Consider the following 19,759-nt stretch of genomic DNA (forward strand, 5'->3'; position numbering starts at 1 on the left):
TGAGATTATTTTTGACTCTTCATCTGTGTCATTTTGGATTCGAAAACCTCAAAATAGTAGACGCTCAAACAAGATAGTTTTTATTTCTTTAGAAACCCAGCGTTTGGCAGGTATGGTGGACCTGAAGTCATCGGGAACCCAGGCTCCTTCTAGCCCACTATTCCGTTATTCTTTGGCTGTGGCCCTCATCCTCATGGTCCAAGATGGCTGCTGGAACTCCACCCATCACCATTTTGCAGGAAAGGAAGTCCCTTGCCTCCCAGAAGTACCACAGTGTACTTCTGTGCACATCTTACTGGTCAGAACTTTAGCCACGTGGAAAGGCTGCAGAGGAGACTGGGAAATGCAATCCTTTAGTTGGATGCATTATGCCCAACAAAAAACTCTTGCTAAAGATCCCTGTAATTAAAGCTTTAAAATATTCAGATAATTATTTACTAAAAGAAGAAGGAAAAATGGATATTGAGCGGTGGCTAACAGTCTCTGACATTCTTATCAAGGAATCAAAATTTCCAGAGACTAGGCTATATCATAGCAGTCATTTAATACTTAGATTTTAGAATCAAAGAAACCTGGGTTTGAATCTTGGCTTGATTTTGTGGGATTTTTGGTTTCCTATAGCGGGAAGGCCAGATTATTTGGACTCTCCTGCTGAAAACCAGAAGTAAAAAAAATCTGAAAAGCGTCAAATATCCAATAAAATACAGTTAAGGATATACTAAGCCAAAAATTTAAGGGAAAGGCCCATGGGGCCCTGAAGCCACTTTTGCTCTGAGGGTATTTGCTGATGTGAACAAACTTGGATTTCCTATTTGTAGCCTTATTGGGACAAGCAGGCAGAAACCAAGGTCAAAGCCTGTCCAAGGTGAATCTAATAGGAGGTGGGATCCCACCGAACTACAAGCTCAGGTAAGGCTGACCCAGAACACTGCAGAGAAGATGTTTTAAATGCTGAGGGAGGGACTTTCCTGGTGGTGCAGTGGTTAAGAATCCTTTGCCTGCCAATGCAGGGGACATGGGTTCAAGCCCTGATCTGGGAAGATCCCACATGCCGCGGAGCAACTAAGCCTGTGCCAGCTACTGAGCCTGCGCTCTAGAGCCCGCGTGCCACAACTACTGAAGCCTGCGTGCCTAGAGCCCATGCTCTGCCATGAGAGAAGCCACCGCAATGAGAAGCCTGCGCACCGCAATGAAGAGTAGCCCTCACTTGCTGCAACTAGAGAAAGCCCGCACGCAGTAACGAAGACCCAACGCAGCCAAAAATAAAATAAATCAAATAAATTAATTAAAAAAAAGATTTATTGAACTAAAGCTAGGTCTGAAGTAGCACAGAGACCAAAAAAAGAAAGAAAACAGGAAGGAAGGTTATGGAGGATAGAGTGAGGAAGTCTAACACATTTAACTGACGTTCTAGAATCAGAGAGTGGTGCAATGATATTTAAGGACACGATAATTGCAAATTCCAGACTGGTAAAAAGACCGGTATGCCCAGTGAGTCATAGGCAGGATAAATAAAAAGAAATGAATACCTAGACACATGCAGTGAAAGTGTCCAGCTGTGATCTTCAGCAATTGATTTCTCTGAAGCTCAGTTTCTTAATTTGAAGAATGAGAATACTGACAGTTCCTCAAAAGACTGACATGAGAGCTGTTGCATCTGGAATGTTCAACAGTTGTGCTCACCAAAGACACCTCATGGCCTCTTCATAGTGTGAAGCTGGGGGAGCCTAAGTTTCGGGGACAGATGGGAGCTGGGGGAAACATCACCTTGCCAAGCATCAGCAGCCTCATCTGTAAAATGGGGCTCATGATCCTTACCCTGGATTCAAGTGGAAAATGTGCCCAGGCCCCTTGCCCAGAACCTGGCGTGTAGTACACTCAGCAAGATGACCTGCAGGGAGGCAAGGGGCCAAGGACGTCACTGAACACACTGCTTCCCCTAACATGGAGGTGATGGTCTCACCTACTTCTGGGATGGCTGTGAGGCTAAGGGGACCTGCTGCACTTTTAAGTGTTTGGCACCATGCCTGCCACACAAGAAATGAACAAACAAGAACTAACTTTGTGATTTGAGACCCTCCTGCCCCCCTAGCTGTTGATATCTGTCAATTTCCTTTCTGAAGGCAACTTCTGCCAATTCCACCTCTAAGAGGCTGTTAGTCCCCACCCCCCAAACCTCACTCAGACTTGCAGCGAGTTAAAAGCCTCAGGAGGAGCTACTTTTGACCAACAATCTGTTGGTCCGGCACAGGTGATTTTTGGAAGGGAGGTAGGACATGGGGATAGGAGCACAGCTGTGGGTGAGAATCTGGGCTCTGTCAATAACTGGTTCGTAATTCTCAGCCCTGGCCACCTCATTTGCAAAATGAGAACCGAAATTGTCCCTCAGCCCGTGAGTTCTCTCGAGTCCTCGCCAGCCTTGAGTTGGCTTGCGAGGCTGACGTTCACCTTCACTCTTTTTTTTTTTTTTTTTTTTTTTGCTGTACGCGGGCCTCTCACCGCTGTGGCCTCTCCCGTTGCGGAGCACAGGCTCCGGACACACAGGCCCCGCGACCATGGCTCGCGGGCCCAGCCGCCCCGCGGCACGTGGGATCCTCCGGGATCGGGGCACGAACCCGCGTCCCCTGCATCGGCAGGCGGACTCCCAACCACTGCGCCACCAGGGAGGCCCCCTACCTTCACTCTTTAACCCTGCCTCCTGGCCTGGCATCCCTGTGTCCTACCAGGTCTCCATTGAAGTCAAGAAATCAGCAGGTACAGAGCCCAACACGGGACTTCCTGTCTAGGTGCCCTTTAGGTTTGCTAAGGAGCTGTGAATGAACCAAACTTGTATCCTTAAGGACAGCATGTCCCAAAGTTTGCTGATCATGAGACTTCCTCAGGTGCTTGTTAGAGTCCCAGCCCCTCCCTGAAGTTGATTCAGTAGGTGGGACCTGGGAGTCTGCATTTTATTTATTTATTTATTTATTTATTTATTTATTTGCCTCACTGCGCAGCTTGCGGGGTCTTAGTTCCCTGACCAGGGGTTGAACCCGGGCTCTGGCAGTGAGAGTGCCGAGGCCTAACCACTGGACCGCCAGGGAATTCCCCGCATTTTTAAATAAGCACCCCAGTTAAGTCTGAAAGTTAGGGCTGGAAAATAATTTCTTGGGTCATCACTAGAGTTTGCAGTTACACCATCTCCCACTCCTGTACCCACAGCCCAAAGGGAAAGGATGGTTTGGTGTAACTAGTTTACAGTGAGTCTAGATCTGTCTGACCCATTTCTACCATAAGTACACTCAAACTATCAAAACCCAGTGTTTCCCGAAGTATCTTCTGAGGTACCATGGTTCTGTGAGGTGCTTCCCAATAAAGGGGTTCCGTGGTGAAATACTTTGAGGAACACTGCATTCTCTTTCTTGAAAATTCACATTGCGCAAACGAAGAAACTCATTTAATGTTGTCTCACCCCACTTCGGTCCCCCTTTTCATGCAACACCTATGTATGCTAGTTCTACAGGATAGATTTTGCAGAAACACTGGTTTATTGGCCATTGGATCTGGCAGAATCTGGAGTTCCCAAGTATTGGCTTCCATCTCCTCTGTTCCCTGCTTACGAGCACATCTTCTGTGGGCTCCCCACAGCACATCCATGTGGGAGTTGGGTTTGGACTGATGCGGTAGCAAGGCTGCCATTCTGGAGAAGGAACTGCCACAAAAACATAAGCCACAGAGAATTCATTTGGTCAGGGGTATTGCTGGTCCACATGCCATTTGCTGACTAAAATGGAGAACGGCATTTGGCCCCTGCAGACCTGCAGCCCAAGTGTTTCCCTCAGGGCAGCGGCCAAGCTCTTATTCCTTTGGCTCTCACACCACAGTGGTCTGTCTCTTCCATGTCTTTGAAGAGTGGCAGCTTGAGATAAAGAAAGAGGGTCTTCCAGTCAGAGCACAAGCAGAGCCAAAGGTGTTAAAAAAGGACAAGTCCGCACACCGCAGGCAGGCCTGGCCTGAGCTCCTTGGCTCCAGGTGCCCTCGTCACAGCTGCTGCTGGGTGCTTCTCCCTCAGAGTCTGCCAGGCAGGCTAGAGCCCCAGGTATTCAGCCAGGAACACAGCCAGGATGCGGCTCAGGTTGTGTACCGTGGGTGGGTGCAGGTTGGCCTCAGAGTCATCGGACGTGTGCCAGACAGAGGGGAAGGGTGTGGAGATGAGGTGGAGCACAGGGACCCCTGCAGGACAGAGAGGAGGCTCAGGCTTGTGTGTGGCCCCCAACTGACCCAGGAGCCCAGGCCCACGTCTGGGGAACCTTGCCTTGTCCCCCCGAGCAGAAGATACTCTGTTGTGGCACTTGAAGAATTCTGAACAATGATTTTCAGCGTGTGAAGGTACATGTTCATTTTAAAAATACATCCAGTATATTTTTTCCATAATGCAAATTAGAAAAACTCAAAACTTAACGGATTGTGGAAAGACAGAAGAAGGGAATGAGGTCTTTGACCTTCCTCGCCGGGTATACATTATTAGGCTCTTTTTCTCTTCTTTACTGATAGTTAACGTTTATGTTCTATTCCAGGCCCGAGTCTAAGGCCATAAACACACACAATTTTATCCTTACAATAATCATGTAAGGTGTACTATAATACTCCTGTTTTACAGATGTGGACACTGAGGCACAGAGGCAGGCAGAGTGATTTGCCTAAGGTCTCGCCTCTGGTAAAGAGCACAGTCAGAATCTGAACCCAGGCCACATGTCTCCAGAGTGTGTGCTCCTAACCATTGCACTGCATTGGGTTCCTGTCCTCAGAGTGTTTCTCTCTTTGTTTGTCCAGATTTGGTAAATATCTGTCCCCCTGCTAGACAGGAGCCAGGTGGATTATGGCCCGTCACCATATCCCTGACAGCTAGCTCAGTACCTGCCTTGGGAAGTATTCAGTGAATGAATCAATAAAGGCATTGTAACAAATGCATATTTGTTGAGTGAGTAAATTATAGAATAAAAAATTTAAAAGCAGTTTTTAGCACTTACTGTATATGCCAAGCACCGTTTAAGAAGGCATTTTATATATCTAATCTCATCTAATCCTCCCAACCCTGTGATTAAGAATATATAACATAAATTTGGTGTAGCCACTATGGAAAACAATATGAAGTTTCCTCAAAAAATTAAAAATAAAACTGCCATATGAAAAAAAAAGAATACATACATACGTATGTGTTTGTATGTATCTATCTCTTCCTTTTCCAGAAGAAACGGGGCCACAGAGAGGCTCAGTAATTTGCCTTAGGTTACCAATGGTAAGTTGCAGATCCTAGAACCTAGACCTATCCAATTCTAAAACCTATGTTTTGAACCCCTCTACCAGATGTCGTCAACCCTGGCTGTGCATCAGAATCACCTGGGAGTTTTGTAAAAATAATGTAGAGGCCCCAGATTGTGGTTCAGTAGGCCTGAAATGTGACTGGGCATTTTTCGAAGCTCAGGTGATTATGCTGGGTGGCCAAGGGCTTGAGAGGCAAGAACTAGAAGAAACTGCAATCACCCAGGCACAACCAGTAATAGCTAACACTTCTTGAACACTCGCTAGTGCCAGGCACTGGTCCAAGGTCTTTACATTCAATCCCCTCAACAACTCTGAGATGGGGGCTGTTATCAACCCCATCCTTACAGATGAGGAAATCAAGGCACAAAGAGGTTAAGCAGTTTGCCACCAGGGGCCACGGCCAGGTCGTATCTGTGGCTCCCTGGGACCCCTGCCCACCACTCCTCCCCACAGCAAGTACCTCGGCGGAGGAAGGGGATGTGGTCGTCTTCCACAGAGCCAGGGGGCTCCCCGGGCTGGAAGTACATCACTTCCCAAGGATGAGACTGCAGTAGGTTCAGACGGTGCAGGCGCTTCTCTGGAGGCGGTGGGGATTAGAGAGCAAGGGTCAGCCCCTCAATGGTCAAAGGTTCCCCTGCTCACAAATCAGAGGAGGGCAGGGGGTCTGGGGGTGAAGCACTGGTCATCCCAACAAGGATGAATGTTAGTTACCCCTTATGCAGGCCGACTGTGTTCCCAGTCTCAATCCCTCTGAGTCTAAGGAGGTAGATACCCCTATTATAACCATCATGCCCATTTTACAGATAGGAAGTTGAGGCTCAGAGAGAGGAAGCCACTTGCCCAAGCTCACACAGCTGGTAAGAAAGAGAGCCAGAATTTGAACCCGGGGCTATCTGACCCCAGAGCCCCCGTTTGTAATCACTTCATTTGACTGCTGGGGGGTCTTTTTGTGTTTCTGCCCTAGTGCTTTAGAGAGAGACTAGGGAGGTAGAGGGAAGGCTGGATGACCCCTTAGAGGACAGGTGCCTGGCCTCCCTCCAGCCTCCCAGGTGGGTGCCTGCCTCCTTACCAATACTCCTCAGCCGATGGAACCAGCGGGCCGTGCGAGGAAAGTGACTGTAGAAGGTCGGGTTGGGGGCTCCCAGGAGATCAAGAAGCATAAAGAGATCCTAGGGAGAGAGGCCAGGACTGGAGAGGCCAGGCGGGATGCTGCCAGCCTCGTGTCACCCGCTCCCCACCACACCGGAACTCAGTGGGGCCTGGTCTTACAATAGCCTGGATCCTGGTGAAGCCGGGGCCATGGAGTGCAGACTCCATGAGCTGGGCCAGGTGCCGGGAGCCGTAAAGCGAGTCCTTGGGTCCCCACTCCTTCAGTGCCTCTTCACCGTCCAAGAAGAGCAGCTGCAAGGTCACTGGGGCTGCCTGTGAGGGCCAGTGGTCAGGGCCAGCGCAGTGCCAGCCCTCAGCCTCAGTGCACACACATTTCCTGCCTGCTTGCACAGCTGATGAGGGCAAACTAAGTCTCACTCGAAGAGCACGGTGGCCAAGAGTACAGACTTGGAGCCAGACTGCCTGCGTTCAAACCCTGGCTGGGCTGCTCAGTAGCCAAGCAGTCGTGGGTAAGTTACTAAGTTCTCAAAGCACCGGCTTCCTTATGTAGAAATGGGGTTAATACCAGTCCTCATCATAGGGTAGGATTTGAACCCAGGTCCTAGGACAGCGCCTGGCACACAGTAACTAAACAAGGGTTAGCTCTGATTGTAATTGTTATTCCTCAAGTTCATGTAGCAAAAGGGATGGACCCACAAATAAATAATTATACAAACGATGAAATGCAGTCGGGCAAATGCTTCCAAGAACAACAGCGTCCTGATCTGGCCTAGGGAACATGCCAGGTCTGTTGGAAAGGGATGTTTGCACTGAGGCTGAGTAGGAGCTGGCCTGGCAAAACGGAGCAGAGGGAAGAGTGTTCTCCGGTGAGGAAGAAACATGAATCAGGACTGGGGCCAAAGAAGGGGCCAAAGAGGTTTGAGTAGAGGCCCAAGGGGTCAGCAAGGGCCAGGGAGCTTGGGCTTTGTTACAGGGGCACTGGCGTTTGAGCCATGGAAGGGATCTGAGCAGGGGAGGAGCGTGAGGAGATCTGTGTTTCTGTTCATTCATTCCATACATTTAAAAAAAATTTTTTTCCCACAGGGTTGATGTTTTTATCTTTTTGTTGTTGTTGTTTTAGCATGTGGGCTCTTAGCTCCCCGACCAGGGATCGAACCCATGCCCCTGCATTGGAAGCGCAGAGTCCTAACCACTGGACCACCAGGGAAGTCCCTCCATACATTTTTATTGACATCCTACTTTATGCCAGGCAATATTCTCAGCCCAGAGGATACAGCAGGAAATAAACACAGCCAAGGGCCTGGCTATCTGGAGCTTATTCTAGTTGGGGAGACATAAACAAATCAACATAAAGCCCCATGAGGCATGGGAGAGTGACGGAGCTATTTTAGGGTGGCTGGGAAGGTCTCTTTGAGGAGGTGACATCAAAGTGGACATCTGAATGAAGGGTGGCAGCCAGCCAGGAATATATCTGAGAAAATCACATTCTAGGCAGAGCAAAGAGCAAGTGCAAATGCCTGGGGTGGGAGTGAATTGTGTGGCTTGAGGTACACGGAGGAGGTGGGAGGCTAGAGTGGAGTGAGCGAGGGGTGAGAGGTGGTAGGGGAGACCAGAGAGGTGAGAGGGCACACCTCATGGGCTAAGAGAAGGGCTCTGGCTTACTTGTGGAACAAGGTGAGAGCTGTGGGAGAGAAGGGACAGGATCTGACATTCAGGAAATGGAGAGACCCTGTGGCTGTGTTGTGGAGTGGGGGAAGACAAGACCAAGCACGGGATGGTGTTGGTATGGGCCAAGGTAGAGGCAGTCCCCACCCACCCACCCCCACCCTACCCTGGCTCCTCACCTGCTCCTTGGCTCTAGCCAGCTCCAGGTCCAGGGCCCGGGCCAGCTCCAGTAGGAGGGCGCAAGGCACAGCCGAATCCGTGGCCCCCACAAAGGGGGCTGACCCAGATGAGAAGAGCTTCGAGTCGTAATGGCAGGCAAGGGTGAGGTGACGGGCAGCCCTTGGGTCCAGCGTGGCCACCACGTTGCTGAAGTGCAGTGGCCCCAGGGGGGTCGAGGCTGTGAAGGGGTCCAGTTCTACATGCCAGCCTGCCGTCAGGGTCCGCAGTGTGGCCTCCAGGAACTAGTAGCAAGAGAGAGGTGGGAGAGTGGGTGGGGACTGGGGAGAAGGTCGGAAGAAGGGCCATGTGACCTGAACCATGCCGAGCAGTCAGGTTGACTCACAAATCTCGCTTTGGTTTAATCGTTCCCTTGATACACTTCTGCTGAGTACCTACTAAGTGCCAGGCATGAAGTGACCCTGTCTCTTGATGCCAAGACTAATCACAGCTCACCCTTCCATAGCACTCACTCTGTGCCAAGCCCTTGTTCTAGGAACCCTGTGGAGTGGGGACTGTCAATGGTTCCATTTTGCAGATGAGGAAACTGAGGCACAGAGAAGTTAAGAAACTAGTTCAAGGTCACACTCCAAGTGGCTGATGTGGATTTGAACTCAGGCAGTGTTCAAATGACTCTCAATACTTTCTGAGAGGCAATGTAGAGATGTTACCACACCGGCTCTGGAGCCAACCCATTTGGGTTGAAACCCTAGGTATATCATTCATTAGCTGTGGGATTTGGGCAAAATGCCTAACTATTCTGCGCCTCAGTTTCCCCATCTACACAATGAAGGTCAGATTGGTGCCCACCTTATCCGGCTGCTGTTGATGCTTAGCGTATAGTAAGATTTTGGTGGGGGCAGTAAAGAGGGCAGTGGTCTGGTGGTTAGCAGGATAGGACTCTAGAGTCAGATTACGCCCAGCCAGAGCCCTAGCTCTGCCACTTGGGCAGAATACCTATTTCCTTGGTGGGCTGCGGGGTCAGGGGTTGGAGGTGGGGCCCCTTACCTTTCTGACTTGGAGATTGCCGGGGCTGCCGGGGGTCCGCACAACCAGCAGGGGGCGCAGGTAATTGTTCCAGAGACGGTGAGGGTCCAGTTGCCCCACCACCCTCCGCACCCCGGCTTCGGGGAGACTTCCGATCGACGGGCCCTTGGGAAGGGGGTGGGGAAGAGAAGAACAGAGCGTGAAAGCAACACTCATTCCAACCCTACCCTGGGGGCTGTCGTCCCTAAGAAGCCCCAGTTCCTCTTCCTAATCGCAGCCTCCAGCATCGGAGGTTTCTAGGATAAATCCTAGACTCGGGAAAGACACCCAAGCCCATCCGGCCCAGCCCACCCCCATCTTGATGGGGGAAATCGAGGCCCAGCTAGAGTAAGGGACTCTTCCAAATAAATGACTTTAGGATTAGAACCCAGAACTCCCAGTGTTACTCCTCCAGACCCTTCCTCTTACGGGGTAACCGCTATTACAGAACAAGCCCGAAGCCTTATTCCGTTGGAAAGAGGCATGCGCTCTAAAGACGGAGACGGCGGCACCTGCGGCTAGGGCAATACGATAAAGATAAAGTCACGTCAACCTGAAACCTCGGAGAAGGGGATGCGGGGAATCAGGGCTCCCGCAGTGCCCGCGTCCCCTCCCGGCCTCACCCGCAGCTCCCGGCCTAGCGGCAGCTCCTCAGTCTGGCGGTGCCAGCCGCTCCAACTGGTGTATAACACCGAGGCCACCGCCAGCGCCAGCAGCAGCAGAGGCAACAGCTGCGCCCGAGGTAGCAGGCGGCGCTTGGGCGGTGAGGGTGGCTCCAAAAGGCCGCGTTCCCCGAGCCGTAGCCGGGGCCGCCCGCGGCCCCCGGAACGCATGGCAGCTTTGCCCTGAAACCGGTCTGGGACAGCGGATAGAGTTTAGGCCCAGCCAAGTCCCACCCCGTGGAATCATCGGACCAATGAGCAACAAGAGCGGCTGCACCATCCCACACTTCCGCGGGCAGTAAAGCCAATGGGACTTTCGTTCTGAGGACACGCCTCCCTGTCTCCCCGGAGCTTTGGGGGTTGGTTCCCCTGAGGGTTGCACAACCCAAAAGGGAGCGCGAAAGAGGTAGGTACCGCCTCAGCGGAGGAGGGGAAGCCAATATGAAGCGTTTGATCATGGAAAACATTCGACCTGCCGGGCGCAGGTCCACGCCCCTCCCGGATGTAGGCAAAGGATTGGTTACCCCTAGTCAAAAGATCAATAGACACTTGAACGGTCCCCGAAGGAAAAGGGGAGGTGTCCATCCCGGAAGCGAGGAGCGGATTGGCTTCGCGGAGGCCGCTCCCCCAAAGGCAGGGCGGGCGGGCATGTGGAAATAGCTTGTCCTTTCCTTCCTTCAACCTGTGCGGTTGATTCAAAATGGTTTGAATCAGCCCCGCTTTCTTTTCCTCTCCACTGTCGTGAACATCCGCCCCGTACTGTCCTGAATGGCCTGGAATCACCATGTGAAGCTTTTATCCCACAGCTGCGAAGGGCTGGTGGAAATCGCTATGGCAACTGGCCACGCCCCCATGCGCTGGTTGGGTTTGCGCAGGCGCCCACGGAAGTGGGCCGCAGGAAGCGGAAGTCCCGCCTCTGTGTCGCGCTCTCTGAGGAAGGCTGAAGCAACGCGGAGCAGACGGTAGTGACTCGAGAGTGCGGCCACCACCATTGCTAACATGTGAGGCCGGGCTAGGCTTAGGTGGCGGGAGTGGGGTTGAGGGTGTAAGTTTGGCCACTTACCGGTGGAAGGGGATGGGCAGAGCCGGGGGCGGAGGCAAACATTTTAGGGGTAAAGTGGCGTACTTTTCTACTGATGGGTTTGAGAACGGACGTGGGGCCTTTGACGGATTCTCACTTCGGGAGGAGGGACAGCTTTATCTGATAACGGGCTGGGCTTTCCCAAATAATGAATCTTACTGAAATGAATTTTAAGGGGAAGCGCTTTTACGAATAAAGAATCTGGAAGAGGGGAGTACGGACTTGTAGGAAAAACGATGTTAGATAAGGGGCTTGTACGGATAATTTGAGCTGGAGACGGTTGGCTTTCTAACTACATTCTCGATTTTTACGGATAACGAGTTACGGGAATGATTTTCCTTACGTATTCATTCAACAATTATTTATTGAGTGCTCCTATATCAGGCTGCTTTAGACACATAGGCTCTATCAGTAAATTACCCCACTCCCCCAAGGAAGAAAATCCCCTTCTGCATCTTATGGGATGGGAAGAGGCAGGCAGTAAACGTAATGGTAATAAACAGGTAAAGTATGTGGTGTGTTAGGTGACCGGGACTATGAATAAAGAAACGGTAGAGCAGGGTGAAACAATGTGGAACGCCACTTTTGAGAGACAGGACACATAAAGGAGGCAACACTTGAGCAAAAACCTGAAGAAAGTGAGAGGGTGAACCACAGAGATATCTGGGGAGGTATCCAGGCAGAGGGAAAAGCAAATGCAGGGACCCAAGAAGAAAGTTTGCCTAATACCTATTTTTTTAATATAAATTTATTTTTATTTATTTATTTATTTTTGGCTGCGTTGGGTCTTCGTTGTTGCGCGCGGGTTTTTCTCTAGTTGTGGCGAGCGAGGGCTGCTCTCCGTTGTGGTGTGTGGGCTTCTCATTGCGGTGGCTTCTCTTGTTGCGGAGCACGGGCTCTAGGCGCGCGAGCTTCAGTAGTTGTGGCTCGTGGGCTCTAGAGCTCAGGCTCAGTAGTTGTGGCGCACGGGCTTAGTTCCACTGCATGTGGGATCTTCCCAGACCAGGGCTCGAACCCGTGTCCCCTGCGTTGGCAGGCAATTCTTAACCACTGCGCCACCAGGGAAAGCCCATGAGAGGGTTTTGAAGAGTGAGGTGATATATGACTTGAGTCTTGGCACCATCCCCGAGACTGCTTTGTGGAGAGCAAACTGTTGGGGAGCGTGGTTGGAGGCAGCGAGACCAGTAGGAGAGAGATGATGGAGGTTTAAGCCATGGTAAGAAATGGACAGATTCCGATATATTTTAGCGGCAGATGACAGGATTTGCTGACAGATTGAATATAGGACGTGGGAGAAGAAAAGAAGAGTCAAGTTGACATTAAGACTTTTTGCTTAAAGAACTAGAAGAATGGAGTTGCCATTGATGGAGATGAGGAAGGCTGTGGATAGTATAGTAGAAGTTGGGGGTATTGGGGGATCTGGAGTTCAGCCTAGGACGTGAAGGGTGGAAATGTCTATTAAGCATCCAAGTGGTGATGCTGAGAGAGGACCGAGCAGGAGGGTGGGTATGTGAGGGAGACACCGAGCCAGAGGCCATGACCACCCAGGCTCCGGCTCTGGGCCCTCTCACCTATGGGTTCCATACTTGCCCACTTAGGAGCCTCCTCAACAAGCCCAAGAGTGAGATGACCCCGGAGGAGCTGCAGAAACGGGAGGAGGAGGAGTTTAACACAGGGCCACTCTCCGTGCTCACCCAGTCGGTCAAGAACAACACCCAAGTGCTTATCAACTGCCGCAACAACAAGAAGCTCCTGGGCCGTGTGAAGGCCTTCGACAGGTAAGCGCCTGGGTCTGGGGAGGTGTTCTTTCCAGGCCTGGAGAAGCAGTCCCAGCTCCAGTCCGAAGCCCAGGGCAGAAGCATCTCAGGACCTCAAGATGTGGTGGTCTGTCGTTGTCCCTCCAGCTGTGAAGCACAGTGGTTATGGTCATGTACTTGGGAGCCAGTCTTCCTGGATTCGTGTCCCAGCTCTGCCTCTTAACAGCCATGTGACCTTTGGCAAGTGACTTTATCTCGTCCGTACAGTGGCAGCAATCATGGTGGTTGCAAAGATTCAATCACTTAATATATGTGAAGCGTAGTAAGTCATTAGAAGTCGAGCATTTGGCACACAGCTCTTAATCAGTTTTTTTGCAGTTATTGCATAATGAGAGCGTCCACCTGGGTCAGGTACTGTTTTAGGCTCCAGAGATACAGCAATGATGGAAACAAACATGGTTCCTATACTCAGGGAGCTTATGCTGTAGGCAGGGAAGCTGACAGCAAACACATAAATGATGTCATAAAGACAAGTGATGATAAATTCTATGCAGAAAAGTAAAGCCAGGTAAGAGTTTGAAGTACCGGGAAGGGGGTGCTGTCTTAGGTAGATAATATGGGAGGCCTCAAAGGAAGAGGCAGCGGTGGACAGATAAGAATAAAATGAAGGTGCAAGCGAGGGTCTGAGTGTTTCAGCCATAGGGAGCAGCAAATGATTTTTCTTCTCTGGGCCTCAGTTTCCTTATCTGTGAAATATGCATCATAATAATACCCCTCAGAACAGTTGGGAGGCTTAAATGATACTATGTATGAAGAGCACGTGGCTCAGTACCTAACACATAATAAATGCTCAGTAAACATATGACCTGCAGCCTTTAGTTAGCATTTGGGAAGTGCTTTCCTCACAGTGGTGTGATGAAACTTACTCCTGGACTGCTTTTGCCACTAGCTTTTATGTGACCATGAACAAGTCTTTCACTCAGCCTTAGTTTCCCCTTGAGTAAAATGAGAATGAGAACAACAGGAAGTGCCGGGTATAGGAGGCAGATAGGTCTGGATTCGAACACAGGCTCTGCCACTTCCAGATTCTGTGACCTTGGGTGAGTCACTTCATCCCACTATGCTCAGTTTCCTGCTCTAGAAGCTGGAGAGAACTAGTAAGCCAGTCAGTGATTACCTCCTGGGGGTGAGATGCAGGGAGGATTGACGGGTTAATGCTTAGAAAGTGCTTAAAGGGGCCTGGTGAGTTCCTGTATGGTAAGTGCTCAATAGCTGGTGGATATATATATATATATATGATTTTTTTTTAAGTTGACTCTTTCCTTTTCCCCTAGCTTCCTCCTCTGCCCCCATATCATCCTCTCATCCCTCTCCCCACCCAGCCTACCACCCTAGTATGTGTCCTGCCATGTTTGATTCACCCAGAGACTCCCTTGTGGTGGTAGTTAACAGCTTTATAGAGGCATAATTGATCTGTCATAATATTGTTTTTAAGATAGAATCATCCGTGTGCTCTGTTGCATCTTGTTTTTTCACACAGATCAGTGGTCTGAGGACATCACTGCAAGCTAGCTAAGGATTCGTAACCACTTTATTTACTTAATTATGTTACTTTCTTGAGTGAGCGATGGATGCAAAATTTGAAAAATACAAAAGGCACCCAGTGAAGAGCAGGTCTTCCCTCTCCATGCCCCGGTTGCCCTCCCCAGGGACCCCATCATGGCTAATTTCTCAGGTCTCCTCCAGGAGGATTACTTGCACAGAACATCATACATGTAGATACAGGAGGGTGCTTTTTATTTATTTCTAAGTCACTACTAATGGCATGCCACACCGTTTTAGACCTTGGTTTTTTCACTTAACAATATACCTTGGAAATGTTCCCATATTGGTATGCTACTTCCTTTTTTTGACTTACTTTCTCTGAATTGGTAATATATTCACATGATTTCCAAAACAGTAATAACAGTCCAATGAAAGGTTTCCATCTGGTTTGTCTCCAGTCTACGTAGGTCACCCCACTGCCACCAGTCTTTAGGTGTATTTCAAGGATTTAGTATTGCACAACCAGGTGGTGGAATGTATGTTTTTCCTACCCACTTTTTTCCTACAGAAGATTGCTTTCCATGCATCCTGTTCCCTCCCTTGCCTTTTTCACTCAACAGTATCTCCTGGAGGTTACTGCACAGCAAGGCACAGAGCTTCCTCATGTGCTCGTCACGAGCTTCCTCGACTTTCTTTTTTTTTTTTTACAAATTTACTTATTTTATTTATTTATTATTTTTGGCTGCGTTGGGTCTTCGTTGCTACTCTATGTTGCGCTGCATGGGCTTCTCACTGCAGTGCCTTCTCTTGTTGCGGAGCATGGGCTCTAGGCGCGGAGGCTTCAGTAGTTGTGGCGCCCAGGCTTAGTTGCTTCACGACATGTGGGATCTTCCCGGACCATGGCTCGAACCCGTGTCCCCTGCATCGGCAGGCGGATTCTTAACCACTGCGCCACCAGGGAAGCCCCCTCGTCTTTCTCATGCTTGGTAGTATTTCCCTGTATCCTCCTATCCCTTTACCTTGCTTTAATTTTTCTTCATAGCACTTGCTACCACCTGACAGTAGATTACAGGTGTCCTTGTTTAGTGTTCTCCCCTCACTAGACTGCAGACCCCATGAGGGCAGGGATATTATCTCTTTTATTCATTGCTGTATTCATTGCAAGCGTTTGTTGACTGAGCTAATCCATACTGTCGTCACACGTGCCTACCCAGCACCCTGAGGACAGGGACAAAAAGCAGGACTGGAGTGGAGGCGTCACGTACCGGCCTCAGGCCCCAGGGACCTCTGGTTCTCCAAAGAGAAGTTGTACCTTTGCTTATGCCACCAGAAGTACTCGGAGTTAAAAAGCACAAGCAGCACCATTTCATTTGCCTTTATCCTGTGCCAGGCCCTGTTCTAAGTAGTTAACAATAATACTGTATTGATTCATTTAATCTTCACAACAGCCCTAGGAGGTAGGCACCATGAATGTCTCCATTATAGAGAGGAGGAAACTGAGTCACAGAGGAGTGAAGTCCTTTGCCCAAGCTTCAGGCTGAGGACTTGCAGAGGTGGCCTTGGAGCCCCGGCCATGCTGGTCCCGGGCCTGCACCTTCCCCCAGGCCACGCTGATGGAGGAAGAGGCAGTGCTGCACAGAGGAGGGGGTCAGGAGGCTCCCTCTCATTCCTGATGCCTCCCTCTGCCCACCAGGCACTGCAACATGGTGCTGGAGAACGTGAAGGAGATGTGGACCGAAGTCCCCAAGAGTGGCAAGGGCAAGAAGAAGTCCAAGCCAGTCAACAAGGACCGCTACATCTCAAAAATGTTCCTGCGCGGGGACTCGGTCATTGTGGTCCTGCGGAACCCGCTTATCGCCGGCAAGTAGGGGCCTCCTCCCTGCCGTCAGAACTTGCCCCCTCGTTTTGCGAAGACCTGCCCTTTGTGCTGGGAATAAAGTCATGTGTTTTTTCTAGTGGCCTCTGTCTGTTCACAGGGCCTAGAGAGTGGGGCAGACCCAGGAGGGGGGCAGCCAGGCATGGGGCCAAGCACGGGGATTGGGACCTCTCTGAGCAGGTGAAGAGGCCTGGTCTGTGCCCCTTCCAGGCCTGACTTTCCCCTTCTGTGAAGTGAATTGGTTGGGCAGAGGGAGCTTTTGCTGCCTTTTGTGCTTTAATTTGTTCTAGCTTCTCTTCATTTTCTCTTTCTTTACCTTCTCCCCACCTCTCAGTAAGTCGGTCTCACTCAAAATTTCTTTCAGTCTTTTTTATTTTTCCATTTGTTCAGTCAGACAGTCCCCCAAGTGCCTCCTCTGTGCCCAGTCCTATGTTGCAATGCTGGGGACACAGCCATGCCCAGAAGAGCCCCCAAGCTGCCCTCACTGACAGGAGAAAGAACTGCAGTTAAAGCAGTTAGTACTCAATACCAACAGCATTTGTAGCTGACACCTGACCTGTGCAGTTGCCAGGCCCTAGGCTCTGTGCTGTTCAGACTTCCTAACGACTCTGAGCAGGCACTGTGATTCATTACTTCCAATTCCAGAGGCGGGGACTGGGGCACAAAGAGGTGATGGCGCCTCCCCAGGGGTATCCAGCCAGGAAGTGGTGATGCCGCCATTCAAACCCACCCTGCTCCTGAGCCTGTGGCCTAACTCCTGAACTCTGCTGCCCTCAAATCACAGCTTAACTACCCTTGAGAGAAATCCTCTGACAAATGTAGGGAGATAGAGGTGGGAAAGGAGGACCTTACTTATTGTGGGTGGATTAAGAGAAATCCCTGTTTTGCTCTGACGCACACACATCATGCTCCCCCCGCCCGCCCCCCAGCTCTCTCTCTGTTCTGTCTCTGCACCTCTATCTGTGTTCTCCAGATAGGGCCAAGTGCCAGCCTGGTGCAGTTCGCAAATCTGAGGTCAGGGTCGAATGAGTTGTCTGACACACTGAGCTGTGGAAGGCGCAGCCATGATCCCATTAGCGACAGAGCTGAGGACCCTGCAGCAGGAGAAGGCCTGACACATGCAAGGCAATGGCTGTGAGGTTATAAAGGCTCATGTTTACTGAGTGGTTCACATCTAATTTGAACAACCATCTGGGGGGGGGTAGATGCTAGAGGCACCCCATTTTACAGGTGAGACAGCTGAGGCCCAGAGAAGGTAAGCGACTTGCCCAGGGTCGCTCAGGAAACAATGGAGCCAAGTTAAAACCCAGGGAGCCAGGCCCTCATGATTGTCGGGGAGCAGGATGGAGCCATAACAGTGTGGGGGATGATGCTGCCGCAGGAAACTTACCCCCAGGATTTGGTTCTTGAGCAGGAGCTGGGACAGCACAAGCCCCGGGGTCACAGTTCGAATCCCTGCCCCACATCCCTCCTGTTCTCCTCAGGAAAGGCTGGCAGCAAAGATTCTAGCCTAGGACACCCCTGCCTGGCATCAATCTGAATTTCCTCATCTCTTTACCCAACCCACTGCCCAAATGGTCTCTAATCCCCTCTTCCGTTAATGGTGAGTGAAAGTGAAAACAGGTTGCAGGAAAAGCGCTAGGCAAACGGGCCAAGTGTGCTCCATGCACCAGGCAGTATCCTAAGAGTTACTCATTGGAATCTCAGGCAACCCTAGGATGTTGGTACCATCATTATTCCCATTCCCATTTTCCAGAAGTTGAAACTTAGGCACAGAGAGGTTAGGAATTTTCCCCAAGTCACACAGCTAATCAGTAGCCAAAAACTAAGATTTGAACTAGGCTGGTTCCTGCAGTTTTATTATTCCTACACTACCTTTCTGGAGAAGCAGCTCTCAGAAAATGTTTGGCACACACACAATTTTTAATGGTACACATTGTAAATAGTTTAAGTAACAGGAGATGACATGAACGTTCCCAGCTGGGAACGTTCTCTTAGGCATGGAGGACGGTGGCAGCATGGTGTCCATGGTCTCTTGGCAACACGTGGCTGAAGTTGAGCAGTACTGCTCTCCAGAGGGTGCAAGGCCACCACCGGCATCCGGCCACACAGCCCGCCTCTTGTCATTTCCCTTATGGCCTGGCCAAGAAGATTTTCCCACTCCCCATCCCCACAAAAAACAACTGTTTCTCATGCTTTATTTACAAGGGCCCCCACCTTCCCAGAACCCACAAGAGGGGCCCAGCAGGACCACATGCTTGAAAGGACTCTGAGTTCAGCGACTATGGGCCATATCTGTCCAGGGAGCTGGGGACCCCAAGGAAAAGAATGGACAACACCCAGGTACTAACTGAATCTAAGTGTGTGTCTATGTGGGGGAGGGATTTAGGAGTGAGGGTCTTGCATGTGTACAGGTGGTCCAGCCACAGTGAGACTGCTGGCTTTCCTCCTAATTCTAGTTCCCAGGAGCCACCAAGAAGGGTATGCATGTGTGTCCACACTCTCCAGCTAGCAGTGATCTTGGCCTCCCTGGATGTAGGTTTCAGCTCTGACACCTGCCCTGAATTGCCCGTGTTGATATCTACACACAGAATCCTCCTCTCTGGACCCCAGTGCCACTCACATTTCTGTCTCTCTGACCTCTCCTGTGAGCTCCAGACCCTTATTGCCAGCTTAACATGTCCAAAGAGCACTCTTGGTTCTCCCCACCCTGAACCCCATCTCCCTCTTCCTCTCTCCAGCCCCAAACGAGAAGTCTTCCCTGGCTTCTCTCCTTCCTTGGCAAATCCTCTCAGTTCTACCTTTAAAACAGCTCTAGAATCTTAACTGTTTCACACCCTTTGTGGCCACCACCCTGGTCCAGCCAACGTCACCTCCCACCTGCATCAGCCTCCTCCCTGGGCTCCCAGCTGCCACCCTTGCCCCTAATAATCTGTTGCCGCAGAAGGCAGACAGATCTGGTTAAAAAACTTAGCCCACTCCATTAGAAGCCGCTCCAAAGAATCTTCAGTGCACCTGAAATAAAATTCCCACTCTTCCGCCCCCGCCCACTTCTCTCTCCATCTGTTGGCTCTGACTCACCCCACTCCAGACACGCAGGCCGCCTCTGTTCCTCAGACACCGCCAAGCTCCTTCCCGCCCCAGGGCCTTTGCAGATGCGTTTCCTTCTGCCTAGAATCTCGCCGCCAATTCTTTCCAAAGGTGTCTCCTTCACCTCTTTCAGGCATGGCTTAAATGTCACTTCCTCAGAGATGCCCCAGATCACACTAGGCCCCCTTCTAACTTTTCTTTATAAGCCGTTCCACAGCGTATATGTAACTCGGTTTATCCTCACGGTCTGTTTCCCCCACGCAGTTGTGATCTCTAGGAGAACAGGGACCTTGTCTTCTGTTTCCTTCCCCTCCGCCCCCCCGCCCCCGCGCCGCCCCATTTCCCCAGCGCTCTCCACACCAGGCCTGGTACACAGCAAGCGCTCAATAAATACGTGCTAACTGAATGGACCCAAGAATCCCGCTGC

The 19,759-nt window shown here is 50.7% G+C and overlaps 2 protein-coding genes across 3 annotated transcripts; one reads left to right on the forward strand and one right to left on the reverse strand.

The window, feature by feature from the left end:
* Window positions 1–1,281: 1,281 nt before the first annotated feature.
* On the reverse strand, window positions 1,282–10,193 carry QPCTL (glutaminyl-peptide cyclotransferase like). 2 transcript variants are annotated; one of them, XM_060084187.1, is made up of 7 exons: window positions 9,945–10,193; window positions 9,304–9,447; window positions 8,259–8,540; window positions 6,574–6,726; window positions 6,374–6,473; window positions 5,765–5,881; window positions 1,282–3,691 (listed from the first exon to the last, which is right to left on the reverse strand). In XM_060084187.1, the coding sequence occupies exons 1-7, from the start codon at window positions 10,152–10,154 to the stop codon at window positions 3,471–3,473; spliced, it is 1,227 nt and encodes a 408-aa protein (XP_059940170.1). In that variant the 5' UTR covers window positions 10,155–10,193; the 3' UTR covers window positions 1,282–3,470. The 2 variants fall into 2 exon arrangements, with proteins under 2 accessions (XP_059940170.1, XP_059940172.1); XM_060084189.1 differs by having other exon boundaries at window positions 3,507–4,212.
* A 689-nt stretch (window positions 10,194–10,882) lies between these two features.
* On the forward strand, window positions 10,883–16,321 carry SNRPD2 (small nuclear ribonucleoprotein D2 polypeptide). Its single transcript, XM_060083754.1, has 3 exons — window positions 10,883–10,984; window positions 12,663–12,842; window positions 16,060–16,321. Coding segments are annotated over exons 1-3 (357 nt in total). The 5' UTR covers window positions 10,883–10,982; the 3' UTR covers window positions 16,235–16,321.
* The last annotated feature ends 3,438 nt before the right edge of the window (window positions 16,322–19,759 follow it).

This window comes from Mesoplodon densirostris, chromosome 19 (assembly GCF_025265405.1).
Source record: "Mesoplodon densirostris isolate mMesDen1 chromosome 19, mMesDen1 primary haplotype, whole genome shotgun sequence".
Lineage (NCBI taxonomy): Eukaryota > Metazoa > Chordata > Mammalia > Artiodactyla > Ziphiidae > Mesoplodon > Mesoplodon densirostris.